At 43.9% G+C, this 23,546-nt stretch overlaps 1 protein-coding gene across 9 annotated transcripts in view; it reads right to left on the bottom strand.

Annotated features, from left to right (window-relative positions):
- Nucleotides 1-23,546, bottom strand: part of stxbp6 (syntaxin binding protein 6 (amisyn)) — a 372,616-nt gene that overhangs the window by 318,871 nt on the left and 30,199 nt on the right. For all 9 annotated transcript variants that reach the window (XR_015080283.1, XM_086003427.1, XM_086003426.1 and 6 more), the window contains one exon: nt 7,387-7,579. Coding sequence is in view for 8 of the 9 variants with exons in the window: in XM_086003427.1 (XP_085859553.1) it covers nt 7,387-7,540 (154 nt within the window). In the remaining variant the exon portion in view is untranslated. The remainder of the gene's footprint in view (nt 1-7,386; nt 7,580-23,546) is intronic.

Below are 23,546 nucleotides of genomic sequence, written 5' to 3'. Positions count from 1 at the left end.
ATGATGAAGTGAAAATTATTTCTGTGGCATCTCCTGATTGCTGCATTAAAGTAGAGATCCTTGAGGAACAAAATCCCTACAAGAGTGAAGGCAGGGTGAGTAGTTTGAACTGCTCAATTTGTCCCCCTTTATCTATCCAATCAGTCGCCTCTTCAAATCTTTTTTGCACCTTCTCCAGTGCCTCTATATCCTTTTTAGACTATGGAGACCAGAACTGTGCACAGTACTCCGAGTGTGGTCTAACTTCCCTGCTTTTCAATTCTATGGCTCTAGAAATGTACCCCAATGCTTTGTTTGACTTATTAACCGGCATTGCTATTTTTAGTGATTTGTGCGTCTATACTCCTACTTACTTTAGCTCCTCTACCCCATTTAAACTCCTATTTTCCAAGGAGTATGTGGCCTCCTTATCCTTCCTACCAAAATGCACCACCTCACACTTGTCTACATTGAAATTCATCTTTTAAAAGGAGGAAGGTAGGAATCATCATAAAGGACAAGATTAATTTATCTTCCCTAAAAAATGGCTTAAGTACTTTATTTGTACAACCCACCATGGAAGAGAACATATAACCTCAAATTGGTACCAGGAAGCATCTTATCGCAATGATAATGAAGGAAACACAGTTTGTAAAAGTCGCTAAGGTGAATTCACACAGCTACCTTGAATAGATACAAGAATCAACAAGTTCATTTGAATTAAAATCACTCACTGCCCAAGACCCAAAACACTGCCTTCCTTCATCTATGCTGTTTTAACAAAAATGAGATTTAAAAATCAATAGAATTTATATTTGTATTAGGCAAAATATTACATTTATTATAATCTGTACCAAAGGCATCAGTTTTAAATAAATGAAACAACCTGTTTAAACAGTATGACTAGTGCACTAAACAACTGCAATTCAGTGTTAATAAACCTATCATTTATCCATTGATACTCAACTGAATCACTGCTTGCATTACAAGCCAGAAGCAAACACAATCAATCAATCATTCCTTTTGCAGTAAGAGCTCATCTAGATCCCTTGTACACCAACTCTCACATATAGGTGCACCACTCAAGAAGGAAAAACATTTTTTCCAATCTGTGGTTGAAAGAGTAATAGTCAGGACCATAAGGGAGCAGACAACTCAACTTTGCTGGGCTCCAAATATTAAACATTCTTGATTAAGAACCAGATCCCATCAGAGTTCTTTGATGAAGTGACAGGGGGTTGATGAAGGTAGTGCAGTCGATGTTGTATATATGGACTTTCAAAAGGGCATTTGCTAAAGTACCACATAGCAGACTTGTTCAATAGTAGAAGCACATGTATTAAAGGGACGGTGGTAACTTGGGTACGTAATTGGCGAAGGGGTAAGAGGCAGAGAGTAGTGGAAACGGATGTTTCTTTCCTGACTAGCGAGAAGTTTGCAGTGGGGTCATAAATAAATGACCTGGACTTGGGTATAGGGCGTACAATTTTGAGGTTTGCGGATGATACAAAACTTGGTAACATAATAAAGAGTGAGCAGGATAGTAGCAGACTTCAGGAGGACATAGACTGGTGAAATGGGCAGACACCTGGCTGATAACTGAAGGAATTTACTTTGGGAGAAACAAGAGGCGGCAATATAATCTAAATGGCACTATTTTGAGGGAGGTGCAAGTGTAAAGGGACCTGGGGGTGCATATTCATAAATCTTTGAAGGTGGCAGGACAAGTTGATAAGGTGATTAAGAAAGGGTATGGGATACCTGGCTTTGCAAACAGGGGCATTGAATACAAAAACCAAGGAAGTCATGCTAAACCTTTTCAAATCACTTGTTAGGCCTCAGCTGGAGTGGTGTACACAATTCTAGGCACCACACTTTAAGAAGGAGGTCAAGGCCTTGGAGAGGGTTCAGAGTAGGTTTACCAGGGACGAGGGAATTCAGTTATGTGGAGAGATTGGAGAAGCTGGGATTGTTCTCCCTAGAGCAGAGAAGGTTAAGGGGAGATTAAAAATAAGGAGGGGTTTTGATAGAGCAAATAGGGAGAAACAATTTTTCTGGCAAGTGGGTCAGTAACCAGAGATCATAGATTTAAAATAATTGTTAAAAGAACTACACAGACACACGATCTGGAATGCACTACCTGACAGGGTGATGGGGAAACTTTCAAAAGGTAACTGGACATGTACTGGAGGAGGACTCATTTGCAGGGTTATGGGGAAAAAAAACTGGGGTGTGAGACTAAATTGGACAGTTCTGTCAAAGTGCCGGCACAACGTCCAAATGGTTTCCTTCTGTGCTGTAAGATTCTATGAGATAGTTTATTCTATCCAATTAAAAAATAGCACAAAAATCATTACTTAATTGCCAATAATGAACAAGACAATAAATTTTCATACAGAACCCAGCTGAACTTTTAATTTATTACTATAATCAGGCTCCCAGTCAAAGACTGCATTTTGTCAGCTTTGATTGCTTGGTCCAAAGTCCCCAACTATCACAGGATGCAACAATACTGTACGTTAGTAACACACCTTACAATGCAAGCTGATCACTATACAGGCCCTTAAACATTTACAGAATATCAGCGACAGCAGGAGTGTGGTACTCTTGCTGTTGATAACGCCAATATAAAGCAGGGGAGCTGCTGCAGGTTTGATGGCAGAGATTCACATTTTTTTGTGGGTCCAACAAGCTGGCATTAGATTCCACTTCAATCTAAATTCTCAAAGCTAGATTTTTACTGCCTTGTACCAATCATTCATGGGTCTTCAGCTTCCTGCAAGACCCGATCTGTAGCGACAGAACAGCAAGTAAATAAAGGATAGCAGAGCAAGAAGGTTATGGGTCTTGAGTGGAGTGCTGCTTTCCTGGCACCAAACTCAAATGTGAAAGTGCTTTATGCTCTGAGTGACCACGAGACACAACCACATTTCAGCACTTGACATTCAAAAGGCTTTTGCTCGTCTGTTAAAATTATGCTTTTTTGGGCTATTGATTTGCAAATGGATGATTGTTTAAATAATGCTGCATTTAACGCATTCGTAAAAGTTTTCTGAATTAGAGCTACAATCAGTATTACCAATAGTTGTATATTACAATTTAGAGAATACAAGCTATACAATGGTCAATAAATCTAAAAGTGAAAAAGATAACACGAATCTCCATCTTAACACTTTATTTTATACATTTGTTCTGGAGTGTAGACAACGCAGCATTTATTGCCTATCTGAGGACATCAAGAGTCAACCACATTGGGTGGAACCGGAGTCACGTGCAAAACCAGGCGAGGCCCTAATCTAGGCCCTACCCCAGATTTAGTAGGGATCACAGATTCCCTTCCGTGAAGGACATTCCTAAACCCTTTTTTTTTTTTTTAATGTAAACAATAGACAGCTTGCGTGGTGATTTTTTTTTCACAATTTACCTTGTAGTAAAGGAGCCTCTGGGGAGCCGTGATCAAAATATGATAGAACTTTATGTTGCGTTTGAGTGTGATTTAGTGGAGTCCGAAACTAGGGTCCTAAATCTGAACAAAGCAAACTATGTAGGTATGAGGCGTAAGTTGACTAAGGTAGGTTGGGAAACTAGATTAAAAGATATGACAGTAGAAAAGCAATGGCACACAGTTAAAGAAATAATTCATAATTCACAACAATTATACATTCCCTTAAGGAATAAAAACACCACGGGAAAAATGGTCCAACCATGGCTAACAAGAGAAATTAAAGATATTATTAGATTAAAGGAAGAGGCTTTTCATGCTGCCAAAAAGAGCAGAAATCCTGAGGTTTGGGAGGATTTTAGAATTCAGCAAAGACCATGAAATTGAAAAAAAAAAATGGAAAATAGAATGAGGGTAAACTAGCGAGAGACATAAAAACAGACTGTAAATGCTTCTATAGGTATGTAAAAAGGAAAAGATTAGCGAAAGTAAACATGGGTTTCTTACAGGCCGAGACAGGAGAAATTATAATGGGGAATAAGGAAATGGCAGAGAAATGAAACAAATATTGTGTCTGTCTTCATGGAAATACTGGAGAAATTAATGGGACTGAAAGCCGATAAATCCCCATGACCTGGTGGCCTACAGCCTAGGGTTTTAAAAGAGGTGGCTAGAGATAGTGGATGCACTGGTTGTCATCCTCCAAAATTCCGCATGATTCTGGAACACTCTCCACGGATTGGAAGGTAGCAAATGTAACCCCACTATTTAAGAAAGGAGGGAGAGAGAAAACGGGGAACTATAGAGCAGTTAGCCTGACATCAGTAGTAAGGAAAATGCTAGAATCTATTATTGACATGGTTAGAAAGTAATAGGATTGAGCAGAATCAACACGGATTTATGAATGAGAAATCGTGCTTTACAAATCTGAGATTTTTAAGGTTGTAACTAGCAAGATAGATAAGGGGGATGCAGCAGATATAGTATATTTGAATTTTCAGAAGGCATTCAATAAGGTGCCACACAAGAGGTTATTAAACAAAATTAGGGCTCATGGGATTGGGGATTAGCATGGATTGAGGATTGGTTAACAGACCGAAAACAGAGTAGGAATAAATGGATCATTTTCGGGTTGGTAGGCTGTAACTAGTGGGGTACCGCAAGGATCAGTGCTTGGGCCTCAGCTATTCACAATCTATATCATTGGCCCAGAAACTCAGGTTGGGGGCTCCCCGCGGGTGCAAGCCCCTGACCTGCACTTATCTTGGGCGCCGGCCGTTGAGCTGTGGGCCCACGTGGGATTCCGATCCTGGGCCTCCTCCAACTGCCGGCGCGCAGTGCTTGCGTATCCCAGGGGCGCAGTTAGTCCGATGCATCCCCTGGGATCACGTGGGCCATGGAGAGCCAATGGTAGCAGGGAATGCGTCATTCATAAGTTTGACAGAAAGAGCTGTCAAACCTATAAATACTATAAGCCCCAAAACATCACTAAAACTTCAAATAATTTTTTTTTTTTTTTTTTTTTTAAATCACATTTTTAATTAACTATAAAATTACATGAAATAGCTATTTTAAACAATAATTTAAATTTGAAAAAATTAATTACATTTTCTAACGGGGCTAAAAGTAAACTTACCTTTCTTTAAAGTATTTAAAAATAATAAACGTGTGGAAAAAATGTTTTAACTTTAATTAATTCACCACTTACCTCGTTAAAAGCAGGCCTTGCGCCTGCTTTTTAAAAGTGTAACTGCTGGAGACTTACCCTCCCGGAGAAACCTGCAAAAAAACCTAAGTTCGATGCGCACGCGCTGCCTCTCTGGCGCACGCATTCCACCCGACAACCCCTTCTTTCAGGGGAACGGAAGTGCCGGTTTCCCGCGCATGCACAAAACCGGCACTTTTGTTGGGCCTACGCGCGAGTACCCCGTGTGTACTTACGCGTTGGGACCCGAATTTCTGGGCCAATGATTTGGATGAGGGGACCAAATGTAATACAGGTAGACTACCTTTTATCCGAACTTCCGAAAACCGAAACCCTCTAAAAACCAAAGGTTTTTTCGTTCAGCGTAAGTCGTGCGTACGACATGACCAGAGTGGCGCACGACCCCGACCCCCGCCGACCCCCCCGCGGACCCCGACTCCCGCCGACCTCCCCCGACAAATTTCCCAGTCTTATAAAATACCTTCCAAAATCCGAAATTTTCCGAAAACCGAAACACGGCTGGTCCCGAGGTTTCCGGATAAAGGATAGTCTACGTGTATATCCAAGTTTGCTGATGATACAAAGCTGGGTGGGAATGTAAGTTGTGAGGAGGATGCAAAGAGGCTTCAAGGGGATATAGACAAGCTAAGTGAGTGGGCAAGAACATGGCAAATGGAACATAATGTGGAGAAATGTGAAGTTATCCACTTTGGTAGGAAAAATAGAAAAGCAGAGTATTTTTTTTTTTAAATGGCAAGAGATTAGGAAATGTTGGTGTTCAGAGAGACCTGGGTGTCCTTGTACACAAATCATTGAAAGTTAACATGCAGGTACAGCAAGCAATTAGAAATGCAAATGCTATATTGGCCTTTATTACAAAAGGCGTCTTACTGCAATTATATAGGGCCTTGGTGAGACCACACCTGGATTATTGTGTACAGTTTTGGTCTCCTTACCGAAGGAAGGATATACTTGCCAGAGGGAATGCAACAAAGGTTCACCAGACTGATTCCTGGGATTTGGGCCGGGGGGGGGGGGGGGGTGATGAAATATGCCATTCATCAGGCACTGTATTCCCTGTGTTTTAGTTTATAGTTTCAGTCTCATTTCCTTACCTGTATTGTATTGTGTGTAGGGCTCCGCCCATACCTGGCCCCTACTTAAGCAAGCCCCAGCGTGTCTCACAGCAGTACAGCAGATCTCTGGATGAGAGACACTTCTCCAATGTGTATTACTTTCGGAGTTAATAAAAGCCTTGCTTTGCTCCGTTAACGTCGAGTCTCGGATTCATTGAGGCACATCAGGGGGGAAATTGTCCTACGAGGAGAGATTGAGTAGACTAGGCTTATATTTTCTAGAGTTTAGAAGAATGAAAGGTGATCTCATTGAAAACATACAAAATTATTACAGGGCTTGACAGGGTAGATGCAGGGAGGATGTTCCCCCTGGCTGGGGAGTCTAGAATCAGGGGTCACAGTCTCAGAATAAGGGGTCGGCCATTTAGGACTGAGCGGAGGAGAAATTTCTTCACTCAGAGGGTGGTGCATCTTTGGAATTCTCTACCCCAGAGGGCTGTGGATGCTCAGTCGTTGAGTATATTCACGGCAGATAGCGATAGATTTTTGGATATTACGGGAATCAAGGGATATGGGATAGTGCAGGAAAGTGGAGTTGAGGTAGAAGATCAGCCATGGTCTTATTGAACGGCGGAGCAGGCTCGAAGGACCTACTCCTATTTCTTATGTTCTTATGGTGAGATATGAATTCGCAGCCTGAATTGCTAGTCCAGTACCATACTGCCCCTCTTGTCCTCTAGTTCTCTAGTTCTCTGCCTGCATAATGGGCCATACCACAACTAACACAAACCTCTGTTGTTCTAGAGCTGATCACTAGATGGTGCATGAGAACGGACTGGAACGCAAATAGTCCACCACTACACAAACTGAAACAATCAATCTGAAGCAATTCAACGCACAGGTGTAAAATACATTGTGCTGCAACATAATTTCCTCATGAAGTAGTTTTACTATTACATAACCTTCATTCCAACACATGAATAACTCTGTACGCTTAATGCATCTTCCTAAAGTGTACAATGCAACAGCTCTATTTTCTCCCAAGTTAAAGACAAATTAATGTTTTGTTTGCCTAGTTTTCTTTCAACACGCACCACTTCAACTCTTCCAGCAGCCAATGACATTTAATTAAGTAATCAGATGTCAAATGAAGAAAACAAAAACTGTCAAACCAATTTAACTACCTGACAGGCAGATGTAGGTCAAATATTCGCCCTGACCTCCTGTTGCTAGAAATGGAATCTTTTTTTTGGTTCTTCGCTTGACTTGGACTGCTGCAAGCATTCGCTCATCGTGTGGAGCAAAAATTTCCTTGCTGATAGCAGGTTTGGCACTCATCGTGGACTGGGAGAAGGGAAGGCCGCTTATTTATTGTACCTAAAAGGAAGAAAGTAAGTAATTCAGTACTGCACATAGTTTAATCAGATGCAAAGACATAGCACAGGAGCCACAGTAAGTTTACTTTTAAGATAATTTAAGATACATTTAAGATAACCTACCCAAAATGGATAAGATTAAAGTCACATTTTACATGTTCTAGAATTTATTTTCAAACTAAATGTTCAGTAACTCAGTTGCACAAAACTTTTTTTTTGGTTTTAAAAAAAGGTACTCTCACCACCAACATCAGGCAATAGAAAAAGGTTACGTGTAAGTATATCGTTCAGAGAAATTCAGGCACAACAAAACAAACTCTGGAAAGGATAAAGTATGAGCCACAAAGGTGTAAACATAGATTCTAATTTATTAACAGCTCGCAGTCTGAGAACAGACTGGTTGACAGCTATGGTGCACAGTGCATCCAAGAGACCAAAACTCCAACCTAACAGGAGCACGAAAAGCAAACTAGTCCACAGCTCACTGAAAACTGTCCATGATCTGGGGTCAAAGGCAAGCTTGCACAGGCACTGCTCGTAGAAGCCAACTTACCACGCACAAAAGAGTTTCCTTTACCCTCCCCAAATAAAAATGCAAAAAAAAAAATCCACTACACATACATGTACATTTTTGGTGAGATTATATTCTATAATAAAACATCTGAGCTACAACAGTATGTCACTGCACAGTACATTCTTTGCACAGGAAATCGATTGACATATTAATTTGTAGCATCATGTATTTCTTAGTATTTTGGTACATACCAAAAAATAATGCTATAGTAGAAGCACACAATATCAGGTGAGAGCCTTGGGTCAGTGCCAACAATCCAAGTCAGAAGGTCTTAGGTTCAAGCCCCACCGCAGGACTTGAGCAAATAATCGCAGCTGACACACACACTGTACTGCATTGTCCATTGTTTTGGCTGAGAAGTTAAACTGAGCACCATCTGCTCTCTCAGGTGGACATAAAAGATCACATGACACTATTTGAAGAACAGGGGAGTTCTCCTGCTGTCCTGGCCAACATTTATCCCTCAACCAACTCCTAAAAACAGATGATCTAGTAATTTATTTCATTGCTATTTGTGGGACTATGCTGTGTGCAAATTGGCTGCTCTTACCCCTACATTACAACAGTAACTAAACTTCGAAAAGGACTTAATTGATCGTAAAGCACTTTGGGACATCCTGAGTTTGTGTCATTTACCTCATTACTGTTTGTGGGACCTTGCTGTGGGCAAATTGACTGCCACATTTCCTACATTGCAACAGAGACTACACTTTTTTTTTAAGTACTTAATTGGCTGTAAAATGCTTTGGTATGTCTGGAGGTCGTGAAACGCGCTATATAAAAATGCAAGTTCTTTTCTTTTACTACTTTAGACACTTAAACACTACACCACACCATTCTCTAAAGCTCAATGTGTTCTAAAGTTGCTTATAAACTATACATTTATATAGTTGGCATTTAAGAATACATGCCTGTAGAAAGTGCAGGATCAGAGTGCCTGCAGCATTGGTAATTGTGCAAACCACATGGTCAGCACATGGGAACTCAGGTCGAAAATGATAAAGCTGAAATGCAATTAGAGTAACTACGTCTAACCAGGATAGCAACTGCTAAAATAAACTTCCACAATTAATGCTGCTTCACAGAAAGTGTGCTATATCTTCACTGAATATTTTAAATAAATTGTGGATAGAAACATAGAAGATAGGAGGAGTAGGCCATTCGACCCCTCGAGCCTGGCTGATCATCCAAATTCAGTACCCTGTCCCTGCCTTCTCCCCATATCCCTTGATCCCTTTAGCCTCAAGAAATATATCCAACTCTTTCTTGAATATATGTAATGAACTGGCCTCCACCACCCTCTGTGGCAGAGAATTCCACAGGTTCACCACTCTCTCTGGGTGAAGAAATTCCTCCTCATTTCAGTCCTAAATGGCTTACCCCTTATCCTTAGACTATGACCCCTGGCTCTGGACTCCCCGGCCATCCAAAACATCCTTCCTGCATCTAGTCTGTCCAAACCTGACAGAATTTTATAGGTTTCGATGAGATCCCCTCTCAATCTTCTAAACTCCAGTGAGTATCAGCTTTTGACCACAAAGTAATCCAGATCATATTCAATGTAATAAGTTATGGATGGGAGTACAAAGCATGCAACTGGCAGCCCACCTGATCAAATTGCACACGTATGATATTGGTAGAACAGGTTTGCCACAGTTATGATGCCCTCCGCTATCACACAAAGTTTAAGCTAACACATGAAAAAGCTACTTCTTAGGGCAAGGTACTGCAAGGCGGCCAGTGTCCTTCGAACCATATTCCTGCACATTTCAGCAGGGAATGAAATTGGAACAAAAACCAAGAGGAGTTTGCCCAGCAGCATTTGTTGCATATTCTGAAACAGAGCCAAACTTCTGAGTCAGTGCAAAACTGCATTAACTCAGTCAATTTCTTTGAACCAAGTGTTCTGCTCTCACTAATGACATTCAAGTGTTACAAAATGTCATTCTACCGATTCTTTATTATATGCTCAAGGGTTTCATGGTGCAGATCAGGTTACTGTTTAATAAAGTATTTTCAGTTTGTAGCTATGACTTTAAAAACTATGACAAATGCTATTTTAGGTTTAGTTGTTCTCTCACGTTGCGATGAACAACCCCAAGTGTATTCAACAATGCTGTATTTCAAAGAGCCATCTAAGGAAACAAGGTTTCCAAGGCTGCTGAAGATTTTAATTCCATTATCTATCAGATGAGTGCAATTGTATTATTAAAACATATATAAAACCACTGAAAAATGGAGAGGGCAAAGTATACCTTTTTGCCAAGATCTCCAGTAGCAGCTTGATTTCTCAGCTCTATGAAAGGCAACACTTGAACAGATGTTGGTACCATTCAAAAGTTAATTTTACACCTGAAAGAGTATGAATGATGGGCACACAATACTGAGAGTTGATGGCACTGTAGAATAAGGGCCAGGAAGGATAATTAAGTGATCAGGAAGAGAGGGGAAGGGGATCAAGGTGGGTCTCATGGAACAGATGCATTGGAATAGTGAGAGTGTAGAAACTGCAAATTGACAAAGATTTTGAGCTGAAGTGCTTGGGAGGAAAATGAGAGAGCAGTTAGGGTCTAAAAATTGCAGAGGACAAAGTGCGAGTTGGGGGTGGGGATGTGCAGGACCTGTGTGGCAGCCAAAGCACATGCACGAATGGACACACAGAAAGCAGCTACATGGGATAATGGTAAAGGGCTAGGTCATTGACATTGAGCCTGGTATGACTGCGGATCTGCCTTGGGGACGAAGTTGGGGGGGGGGGGGGGGGGGGGGGGGGAGGAAGGTGAAAGAGGCTGTAGGTAGAAAGCTGCAGTGGAGTGACATCTGATACAGGCGCTTGCGGCAGGAGTATAGTTTCAAAGAAACAAATGAAGAGCAATCCAGCCACCATTGGAGGAGACAGGAATGAACGATCCACTGACTTTTATCGCAACACACGCAGGAGAAAGAAGCCGTGATTCTCTATGGGGAGTGCCTTAAATCCAGTGCATTATCTGAAGTTTTTATTTCACTTCTGTTGGGTGACACTTAATCTCACTGCCTGCCAAGAGCAGCTTCTCCTTCACTAAAATCAATGGGATGGTCAATGTGCAAGTGAAAGGCATTATACTCCAAGCAAGGTGCACATTTACTGTCCCATTGCACACCCTTTGTAAGTGGTGAATGGATTTTGAAAATGCACATCATTCATTTTTAAGCAAAGAAAACTCGTCGTGAAGCTGCAGGAGGCTGGCTACCAAAGATTGTTTTGCAACCAGGAGATCATACCGTTAGAGTTTTTAAGTTTTGTTACTGAACAAAAGCTACAACATAAATGTTCGAGATTTTTGAGTAATCTGTCAATTTAAAACCAAAACACCACTCCATCAGTGGCTGACATCGCTAACTTGATGCCATGCTTTTTTGCCCCTAAGTACTTCCTGCCAAAGCTGATGGTGTGTCAGGTTTCATCATTTTGAAGTAACATTTCACCAGGTTCACAGCTGAATCCTTCTCTGAAGTTTACTTCCACTGGCACAGAAGGCGAGACATCGCCTTAGTCATACCAGCTTAGAAGACACACTGTAGGAAGGGCTTACATTTGTTCAAAGCGCATTACACTTGGTCCCAAAGACATTGATTCCAGGAAAATCTAAAATACATCTGCAGAATTCAACTAGGGCTTCATTAAAAAGAGTATTCCACAGTCGCTGCAGCATTACAGAAGAATCCCCCAGTGACTATAGCAAGGTCTTCACATAATTACTTGGGAGCCCTGGCAGCTCAAAGATACAGGTGCGACTTTAAAAACCTGGAAGATAGCAAAATTATGCACACCCAAACAAAGGTCCCTGCCATCCAAATTAACAATCCTATATATACACGGTAACATCAACCTCTCCCAGGAAAGTGTAGTACAGCATTTGTCATTTTGATTTTGTCTCTTAAATACCAGAGGTAAAGGCCAGAATACCAGTGTCTGTAACTGGCAAAAAGTCTCGAACACATTGGTCATGGTATTGCAGTGGTGAGGTGCACAGAGACTTTTTCTGCTCACTTAATTTATGAAGGAGGGCAAGAGAAGCAGTATCATTCTGCTGAAAGCACTTTGCCTTTAAAAGTAATGAGCTGCAATTTCATTATCAACTGTGGGCTGGAGGCGAGTGACCCATACACAATCCTCCATTGATTAAAAAAAGTACACTGCTGCTGTCCAGAGTGTCAGGCCACATTACAGCGCAGATATTTCACCCCAAGAAATCTCAGAATATTGTACCCATTTGTAAAATGGTTAGAACACTGATCAGGAATCGACAGCCAAAGAAAGTACAAATTACAGGCCACATCTGCAAAAGAGCAACACTTTTGCAGGTGCTTTCATGACTTTGGAATAGGAGAGATGTGACAATTTAGAGGGAAAAAAGCTAAACAAGACAGTAACTCTGCGAGAGACTAAAGCCCAATTTAGTATTTATTAATTTGTGGTGAAATTTACATCAGGTTCTGATCCCTCAGGAAAACAAGAAACATGCTTCAACAAATGCAAGGGGGAGAAAAGAGCTCTTCATTTATTCTAATAATGAAAGCTAGACACAAACTTCATTTTTAAATAGAAATAATTTGATACTTAGATTGCAGCATGGTTTCAGCAATAACACTTTTTGAAACTTCACTCCCCACACAATCGGTTCTCAATTGCGGCAGCACCATACAAGAACAATGCTCTTTTTCCCCAAAGGAGTAATGTTTGCGAATCATCTCAAATTTTCGAGACTTTTAAGGATTAAAATGCAACATCTCTTTTGCATTAGGGCATCTAGCACTTCCAAGAAGCATCTGGAATCAGTAGGTTGCAGAATTCTATCAAAACTGTGCACCTAACAACCAAAACGAAAAAGTGGTGTCAAATTACTTGAATTTGGAAGCAGATTTTGGCCACTTCTTTGGGGGGTTAATGGGTCACATGTTTGTTAGAAATAACAGAAAACACTGGGAAAAAAAACTCAGCAGGCCAAGCAACATCCATGGAGAGAGAAAGTGAGTTAACGTTTCAGGTCGATGACCCTTCATCAGAACTGAGAAAAAGGGCAGGAAATGAAACAGATTAAAAGGCCAGTTTGGGGGCTGGGAAATGGGGGAGGGGATGGAAGAACAAAAGGGAAGAGACATTGGCCCAGAAATTCGGGTCGGGGGCTTCCCGCGGGTGCAAGCCTCCGACCTGCACTTACCTAGCGCACCGGCCGTTGTGTTGTGGGCCCGCGTGGGATTCCGATCCAGGGCCTCCAACTGCCGGCGCGCAGTGCTTGCGTATCCCAGGGGCGCAGTTAGTGGGCCATGGAGAGCCAATGGTAGCAGGGAATCTGTATTCATAGAGTTGACAGGAAGACCTGTCAAATCTATGAATACAATTCAGCCCCAAAATATAACTCAAACTTCAAATAAAAATTTTTTTTAAATCACTTTCAAAATAAGTATAAATTACATAAAATAACTATTTAACAATAATTTAAATTTTTGGAAAAATTAATTCGTTTCTAACGGGGCTAAAAATAAACTTACTTTTCTTTAAAGTATTTAAAAATAATAAACTTATGGAAAAAATGTTTTAATTTTACTTAATTCACCACTTACCTTGTTAAAAGCAGGCCTTGCGACTGCTTTTTAAAAAGCGTAGCTCCTAGAGACTTACCCTCCCGGAGAAACCTGCAAAAAACACGGAAGTTCCAGGCGTACACGCTGCCTCTCCGGCGCACACGTTCGACCGGTGAACCCCTTCCTTTAAGGGAACGGAAGTTCCGGTTTCCCGTGCATGGGCAGTGCATGCACAAAACCAGCACTTCGCTGGGCCTACGCGTGAGTACCCAATGCATAATCACCCATGGGGACCTGAATTTCTGGCCCAATTTTAAGAGGTATTCAAGACGAGACGAGACAGTAATAGGACAAGTAAAGAGACAAAAGATGGCTCTAGACGAAGTGTGAAATGCGCTGGCAGAATGAGACAGCTGCCATGTGGGAGAGAAGAAAAGTGAAAAGGCACAAACCACAGGTGTGGTTAAAAAAATATAAAAATGTAATGGGGCCAAGGTTATGATCTGAAATTGATGAACTCAATATTGAGTCCGGAAGGCTGTAAAGTGCCTAATCGGAAGAGGAGGTGCCTAATTGGAAATGGCACCTCCTCTTCCGATTAGGCACTTTACAGCCTTCCGGACTCAATAGAGTTCAACAATTTCAGATCATAACTTCAGCCCCTATATTTTTTATCCACACCTGTGGTTTGTGCCTTTTCCTTTTCTTCTCTCCCACATGGCAGCTGTCTCTCATTCTGCCAGCGCATTTCACACTTCATCTGGAGCCATCTTTTGTCTCTTTACCTGTCCTATTACCATCTCGTCTTGAATACCTCTTAATGGCTCTTCGCTTCCCTTTTGTTCTTCCATCCCCTCTCCCATTTCCCAGCCCCCAAACTGGCCTTTTAATCTGTTCCACTTCCTGCCTTTTTTCCTCAGTTCTGATGAAGGGTCATCGACCTGAAATGTTAAATCTATTTCTCTCTCCATGGATGTTGCCTGGCCTGAGTTTTTCCGGCGTTTTCTGATATTATTTTGGATTTCCAGCATCCGTAGTATTTTGCTGTCGCACATGTTTGTTAGAGTAGCGCAATATGCCAGACAGTTTGCTACCTTGATGCCAAATTTTTTTTAAAATTTGTTTATGGGATGTGGGCATCGCTGACAAGGCCAGCATTTATTGCCCATCCCTAGTTGGCCTCCAGAAGGTGTTGAGCCACCATCTTGAACCACTGCAGTCCATGGGGTGAAGGTCCTGCCAGTGCTGTAGGTAGGGATTTCCAGGACTTTGACCCAGCGACAATGAAGGATCGGCGATATACTTCCAAATCAGGATGGTGTGTGACTTGGAGGGGAACGTGGAGGTGGCGGTGTACGCACGCGCCTGCTCCCCTTGTCCTTCTCGGTGGAAGAGGTCGTGGGTTTGGGAGGTGCTGCCGAAGAAGCCTTGGAGAGTTGCTGCAATGCATCTTGTAGATGGTACACACTGCAGCCAGGGTACGCTGGTGTTGGAGTGAATGTTTAAGGTGGTGGATGTGGTGCCAATCAAGCGAGCTGCTTTGTCCTGGATGGTGTCGAGCTTCTTGAGTGTTGTTGGAGCTGCACTCATCCAGTCAAGTATTCCATCACACTCCTTACTTGTGCCTTGTAGATGGTGGAAAGGATTTGGGGAGTCAGGTGATACACTCGCCGCAGGATACCTAGTCTCTGACCTGCTCTTGCTGCCATAGTATTTATGTGGCTGGCCCAACCAAGTTTCTGGTCAATGGTGACCCCCAGGATGTTGATGGTGGGGGATTCGGCAATGGTAGTGCTGTTGAATGTCATGGAGGTGGTTAGACTCTCGCTTGTTGGAAATGGTCATTGCCTGGCATTTGTGTGGCGCAAATGTTACCTGCCACTTATTAGCCCAAGCCGGAACGTCGTCCAGGTCTTGTTGCATGCGGGCATGGACTGCTTTTATCTGAGGAGTTGTGAATGGTGCTGAACACTGCAGTCATCAACGAACATCCCCATTTCTGACCTTATGTTGGGGGTCATTGATGAAGCGGTTGGAGATGGTTGGGCCTAGAACACTGCCCTGAGGAACTCCTGCAGCGATGTCCTGGGGCTGTGATGATTGACCTCCAACCACCACAACCATCTTCCTTTGTGCTAGGTATGACTCCAGCTAGTGGAGAGTGTTCCCCCCCCCCGATTCCCATTGACTTCAGTTTTACTAGGGCTCCTTGATGCCACACTCGGTCAAATGCTGCCTTGATGTCAAGGGCAGTCACTGTCGCCTCACCTCTGGAATTCAGCTCCTTTGTCCATGTTTGGACCAAGGCTGTAATGAGGTTGGGAGCCAAGTGGTCTTGGCGGAACCCAAACTGGGCATCAGTGAGCAGGTATTTGGTAAGTAAGTGCCACTTGATCACACTGTCGATGGCGCCTTCCATCACTTTGCTGATGATTGAGTAGACTGATAGGGTGGTAATTGGCCAGGTTGGATTTATCCTGCTTTTTGTAGACAGGACATACCTGGGCAGTTTTCCACATTGTCAGATAGATGTCAGTGTTGTAGCTGTACTGAAACAGCTTGGCTAGTTCTGGAGCACAAGTCTTCAGCACGATAGCCAGGATGTTGTTGGGGCCCATAGGCTTTGCTCTATCTAGTGCACTCAGCCATTTCTTGATATGGAGTGAATCGAATTGGCTGAAGACTGGCTTCTGTGATGGTGGGGACCTCAGGAGTAGGCCAATATGGATCATCCACTTGGCACTTCTGGCTGAAGATGGTTGCAAACGCTTCAGCCTTGTCTTTTGCACTCACGTGCTGGGCTCCACCATCATTGAGGATGGGCATATTCATGGAGCCTCCTCCTCCCGTTAATTGTTTAATGGTCCACCACCATTCACGACTGGATGTGGCAGGACTGCAGAGCTTTGATCTGATCTGTCGATTGTGGGATCGCTTAGTCCCATCTATAGCATGCTGCTTCCACTTTTAAGCATGCATGTAGTACTGTGTTGCAGCTTCCCCAGGTTGGCACCTCATTTTTAAGTATGCCTAGTGCTGCTCCTGGCATCCTCTTCGAACACTCCTGTTGAACCAGGGTTGGTCCCCTGGCTTGGTGGTAATGGTAGAGTGAGGGATATGCCGGGCCATGAGGTCAGAGATTGTGGTGGAATAGAATCAGTTTTGAGTTGTTAGATCTATTCTGAATCTATCCCATTTAGCACGGTGGTAGTGCCACACAACACGATGGAGAGTGTCCTCAGTGTGAAGACGGGACTTCGTCTCCGCAATAACTGTGCGGTGGTCACTGCTACCAATACGATCATGGACATATAGAAACATAGTAGCAGCAGGAGTAGGCCATTCGGCTGCTCGAGCCTGCTCCGCCATTCAATGCGATCATAGCTGATCATCCAAATTCAGTACCCTGTCCCTGCTTTCTCCCCATATCCCTTGATCCCTTTAGCCTTAACAAATATTTCCAACTCCTTCTTGAATATATTTAATGAATTGGCCTCTACTGCCTTCTGTGATAGAGAATTCCACAGGTTCACCACTCTCTGGGTGAAGAAATTCCTCCTCATCTCTGTCCTAAATGGCTTACCCCTTATCCTTGGACTGTGACCCCTGGTTCTGGACTCCCCGATCATCAGAAACATCCTTCCTGCATCTAGTCTGTCTAGTCCTGTTAGAATTTTATAAGTTTCAATGAGATCCCCTCTCATTCTTCTAAACTCCAGCGAGTACAAGCCCAATCGACCCAATCTCTCCTCATACGTCATTCCTGCCATCCCAGGTATCAGCCTGGTGAATCTTCGCTGAACTCCTTCCATGGCAAGAACATCCTTCCTCAGATAAGGCGACCAAAACTGCACACAATACTCAAGGTGTGGTCTCACCAAGGCCCTGTACAACTGCAGCAAGACATCCTTGTTCCTGTACTCAAACCCTCTCGCTACGAAGGCCAACATACCATTTGCCTTCTTAACCGCCTGCGACTGGTGCACAAGGATGCCCAGGTCTCGTACTTCCCCTTCTCCCAATCTATTGCCATTCAGATAATAATCTGCCTTCTTGTTTTTGACACCAAAGTGGATAACCTCGCATTTATCCACATTATATTGCATCTGCCATGCATCTGCCCAAACACCCAACCTGTCCAAATCATCCTGGAGTTTCTCGGCATCCTCCTCTCAGCACACACGCCCACCCAGCTTTGTGTCGTCTGCAAACTTGGAGATATTACATCTAGTTCCCTTGTCTAGATCATTAATATATATTGTGAATAGTTGGGGTCCAAGGACCGATCCCTGCGGTACCCCACTAGTCACTGCCTGCCACTCGGGAAAAGAGCCGTTTATTCCAACTCTTTGCTTTCTGTCTGCCAACCAGTTCTCTATCCAAGTCAGTACCTTACCCCCAATCCCATGTGCTGCAACTTTACACGCTAATCTCTTATGCGGGACCTTATCAAAAGCCTTCTGAAAGTCCAAATGCACCACATCCACTGGTTCTCCCTGATCTATTCTACCAGTTACATCCTCAAAATTCCAGTAGATTAGTCAAGCACGATTTGCCTTTTGTAAATCCATGCATCTGCGACAGGTAGATTGACGAGGAGGAGGTCAAGTAGGTTTTTCCCTCATGTTGGTTCTCTCACCACTAGTCGCAGGCCCAGACTGGCAGTTATGTCCCTCAGGACTCTGCCAGCTCGGTCAGTAGTGGTGCTACCGAGCTACTCTTGGTGATGGACATTGAAGTCCCCCACCCAGAGTACATTCTGTGCCCTTGCAGTGCTTCTTCCAAGTGGTGTTCAACATGGAGGAGGACTGATTGATCAGCTGAGGAAGGGCAGTAGGTGGTAATCAGCAGGAGGTTTCCATGCTTGACCTGAAGCCACGAGACTTCATGGGGTCTGGAGTCAATGTTGAGGGCCACTTCTTCCCGACTGTTTGCCACTGTGCCACCACCCCTGGTGGGTCTGTCCTGCCAGTGGGACGGGACATACTCAGGGATGGTGATGGAGGAGTCTGGGACATTGGCTGAAAGGTATGATTCTGTGAGTATGACTGTCAGGCTGTTGCTCGACTAGTCTGTGGGACAGCTCTCCCAATTTTGGCTCAAGTCCCCAGATGTTGGTAATGAAGACTGGGCTGTGTGTGGCATTGCCATAGCTGGTGTGGAGGTCGATGCCGGGTGGTCCGTCCGGTTTCATTCTTATGTTTCGTAGCGGTTAGTTACAACGGAGTGACTTGCTAGACCATTTCAGAGGGCAGTTAAGAGTCAACCACATCTGGAATCACCAGGTAAGGACGGCAGGTTTCCTTCCCTAAAGGACATTAGTGAACCAGATGGGTTTTTACGACAATCGGATAGTTTCATCGTTACCATTACTGATACTAGCTTTTTTATTCCAGATTTATTTAATTAACTGAATTTAAATTCCCCAGCTGCTGTGGTGCGATTTGAACTCGCATCTCTGGATCATTAGTCCAGGCCTCTGGACTACCAGCCCAGTGACATTACCACTACGCTACCGTTCCCACCACATATCCACTCCATCATCAAGACCGCCTACTTCCACCTCCGTAACATTGCCCAACTCCTGCCTCTACTTCAGATCAACTGCTGCTGAAACCCTCATCCGTGCCTTTGTTACCCCTAGACTTGACGATTCCAAAGCTCTCCTGGCCGGCCCATCATCTTCCACCCTACACAAACCTCTGCTGCCGTAACCTAACTCGCACCAAGTCCCGTTCACCCATCCCCATGCTCGCAGTCCGATAATGCCTCGATTTTACATTTCTCATCCTGGTTTTCAAATCTCTCCATGGCCTCGCCTCTCCCTATCTCTGTAACCTCCTCCAGACATATAACCCCGAGATCTCTGCACTCCTCCAATCTGGTGGCACAACATGTTGTGGAACCAATTAGGGAACAGGCTATTTTAGATCTAACAATGAGAAAGGGTTAATTAATAACCTTGTAGTAAAGGGGCCTTTAGGGAAGAGTGACCATAATATGATAGAATTTTATATTGAGTTTGAAAATGATTTAGTTATGTCCGAAACTAGGATCTTAAATCTAAACAAAGCAAACTACGTAGGTATGAGGGGCGAGTTGGCGAAGGTAGATTGGGAAACTACATTAAAAGGTATGATGATAGACAAGGAATGGCTAGCATTTAAATAATTAATACATAATTTACAACAAATATACATTCTTTTCAGGCACAAAAACCCCACAGCAAAAGTGGTCCAACCATGGCTAACAAAAGAAGTTAAAGATAGTATTAGGTCAAAGGAAGAGGTTTATAATGTTGCCAAAAATAGTAACCCTGAGGATTGGGAGGATTTTAGAATTTAGCAAAGGGAGGACCAAGAAATTGAAAAGAGAAAAAAGAATTAGAGTAAATGAGCAAGAGACATAAAAACAGAATGTAAATGTTTCTGTAAGTATGTAAATAAGAGATTAGGGAAAGTAAATATGGGCCCATTAGAGGCAGAGACAGGAGAAATTATAATGGGCAATAAGGAAATGGCTGAGACATTAAACAAATACTTTGTATCTGTCTTCATGGTAAAAGACAAAAAACATTCCGGAAATAATGGGGAACCAAGGATCGAGAGAGAGAATGAGGAACTTAAAGAAATCAGTATAAGTAAAGACATAGTGCTGGAGAAATTAATGGGACTAAGTAGCGACAAATCCCCTGGACCAGACGACCTGCATCCTAGGGCTCTAAAAAGAGGTAGCTGCAGAGTGGGTGCACTGGTATTAATCTTCCACAATTCCCTAGATTCTAGAACAATCCCCAAGGATTCAAAGGTAGCAAACATAACCCTGCTATTTAAGAAAGCAGGGAACTGTAGGCCAGTTAGCCTGACATCAATAGTAGACAAAATGCTAGAATCTGTCCCACCAGCAGGACAGACCCACCAGAGGTGGTGGCACCGTGGTATACAGTCAGGAGGGAGTAGCCCTGGGAGTCCTCAACATTGACTCAGGACCCCATGAGGTCTCATGGCATCAAGTCAAACATGGGCAAGGAAACCTCCTGCTAATTACCACCTACCGCCCTCCCTCAGCTGATGAATCAGTACTCCTTCATGTTGAACACCAATTGGAAGAAGCACCGAGAGTAGCAAGGGCACAAAATGTCCTCTGGGTGGGGGACTTCAAATGTCCATCACCAAGAGTGGCTCAGTAGCACCACAACTGACCAAGCTGGCCGAGTCCTAAAGGACATAGCTGCCAGACTGGGTTTGCGACAGGTGGTGAGGGAAGCAACAAGAGGGGAAAAACCTACTTGATCTCGTCCTCACCAATCTACCTGTTGCAGATGCATCTGTCCATGACGGCATTGGTGGAAGTGACTTGTGGAGATGAAGTCCCATCTTCATGTTGAGGATACCCTCCACACTGTTGTGTGGCACTACCACCGTGCTAAATGGGACAGATTTCGAACAGATCTGGCAACTCAAAACTGGGCATCCATGAGGCGCTGTGGGCCATCAGCAGCAGCAGAATTGCATTCAACCACAATCTGTAACCTCATGGCCCGGCATAGCCCTCACTCTACCATTACCATCAAGCCGGGAGATCAACCCTGGTTTAACGAAGAGTGCAGGAGAGCATGCCGGGAACAGCACCAGGCATACCGAAAAATGAGGTGTCAACCTGGTGAGGCTACAACACAGGACTACTTGCATGCCAAACAACAGAAGCAACATGCAATAGACAGAGCTAAGCGATCTCACAACCATCGGGTCAAATCAAAGCTCTGCAGTCCTGCCACATCCAGTAGTGAGTGGTGGTGGACAATTAAAGAGTTAACAGGAGGAGGAGGCTCCAAAAATATCCCCATCCTCAATGATGGTGGAGCCCAGCATGTGAGTGCAAAAGAAAAGGCTGAAGCATTTGCAACTATCTTTAGCCAGAAGTGCCGAGTGGATGATCCATCTCGGCCTCCTCCCGAGGTCCCCAGCATCACAGATGCCAGTCTTCAGCCCATTCAATTCACTCCACGTGATGTCAAGAAACGGCCGAAGACACTGGATACTGCAAAGGTTATGGGCCCTGACAACATTCCGGCAATAGTACTGAAGACTTGTTCTCCAGAACTAGCTGCGCCCCTAGCCAAGCTGTTCCAGTACAGCTACAACACTGGCATCTATCCGGCAACGTGGAAAATTGCCCAAGTACGTCCTGTCTACAAAAAGCAGGACAAATCCAACCCGGCCAATTACCATCCCATCAGTCTACTCTCAATCATCAAAGTGATGGAAGGTGTCGTCGACAGTGCTATCAAGCGGCACATACTCAGCAATAACCTGCTAACTGACGCCCAGTTTGGGTTCCGCCAGGGCCACTCAGCTCCTGACCTCATTACAGCCTTGCTCCAAACATGGACAAAAGAGCTGAATTCAAGAGGTGAGGTGAGAGAGTGACTGCCCTTGACATCAAGGCAGCATTTGATCGAGTGTGGCATCAAGGAGCCCTAGCAAAACTGAAGTCAATGGGAATCAAGGGGAAAACTCTCCATTGGTTGGAATCATACCTAGCACAAAGGAAGTTGGCTGAGGTTGTTGGTGGTCATTCATCTCAATCACATGACATCACTGCAGGAGTTCCTCAGGGCAGTGTCCTAGGCCCAACCATCTTCAGCTGTTTCATCAATGACCTTCCCTCCATCATGTCAGAAGTGGGGATGTTCGCTGACGATTGCACACTGTTCGGCACCATTCGAGACTCGTCAGATACTGACGCAGTCCGTGTCCATATGCAGCAAGACCTGGACAACATTCAGACTTGGGCTGACAAGTAACATTCGTACCACACAAGTGCCAGGCAATGACCATCTCCAACAAGCGAGACTCTAACCATCTCCCCATGACATTCAATGGCATTACCATCGCTGAATCCCCCACTATCAACATCCTGGGGGTTACCATTGATCAGAAACTGAACTGGACCAGCCATATAAATACTGTGGCTACAAGAGCAGGCCAGATGCTGGGAATCTGCAGCAAGTGTCTCACCTCCTGACTCCCCAAAGCCTTTCCACCATCTACAAGGCACAAGTCAGGAGTGTGATGGAATACTCTCCACTTGCCTGGATGAGTGCAGCTCCAACAACACTCAAGAAGCTCGACACCATTCAGGATAAAGCAGCCCGCTTGATTGGCACTCCATCCACCACCTTCAACATGCACTCCCTCCACCACCGGCAGACTGTGGCTGCAGTGTGTACCATCTACAAGATGCACTGCAGCAACTCGCCAAAGCTCCTTCAACAGCACCTTCCAAACCCACGACCTCTACCACTTAGAAGGACAAGGGCAGCAGACGCATGGGAACATCACCACCTACAAGTTCCCCTCCAAGCCACACACCATCTTGACTTGGACCTGTATTGCCGTTCCTTCTCTGTCGCTGGGCCAAAATCCTGGAACTCCATTCCTAACAGCATTGTGGGTGTACCTACACCATAAGGACTGCAGCGGTTCAAGGCGGCGGCTCACCACCATCTTCTCATGGGCAATTAGGGATGGGCACTAAATGCAGGCCTAGCCAGCGACGCCCACATCCCATCAATTAATTTAAAAAAATCTATTATTAGGGACATGGTAACAGGGCACTTAGAAAATCGTAATATGATTAGGCAGAGTCAACATGGTTTATGAAAGGGAAATTGTGTTTGACAAATCTGTTAGAGTTTTTTGAAGATGTAACTAATAGGATGGATAAGGGGGAACCAGTGGATGTAGTGTATTTGGATTTTCAAAATGCATTCAATAAGGTGCCACACAAGAGGTTATTACACAAAATTAGGACTCATGGGATT

The sequence above is a fragment of the Somniosus microcephalus genome, chromosome 12 (genome assembly GCF_052327205.1).
Source record: "Somniosus microcephalus isolate GS21.2 chromosome 12, FLI_Smic_1.0, whole genome shotgun sequence".
In the NCBI taxonomy this organism is placed as follows: Eukaryota; Metazoa; Chordata; class Chondrichthyes; order Squaliformes; family Somniosidae; genus Somniosus; species Somniosus microcephalus.
Note: the sequence above shows the minus strand (reverse complement) of the source record. Positions and strands in the feature narration are given on the sequence as shown.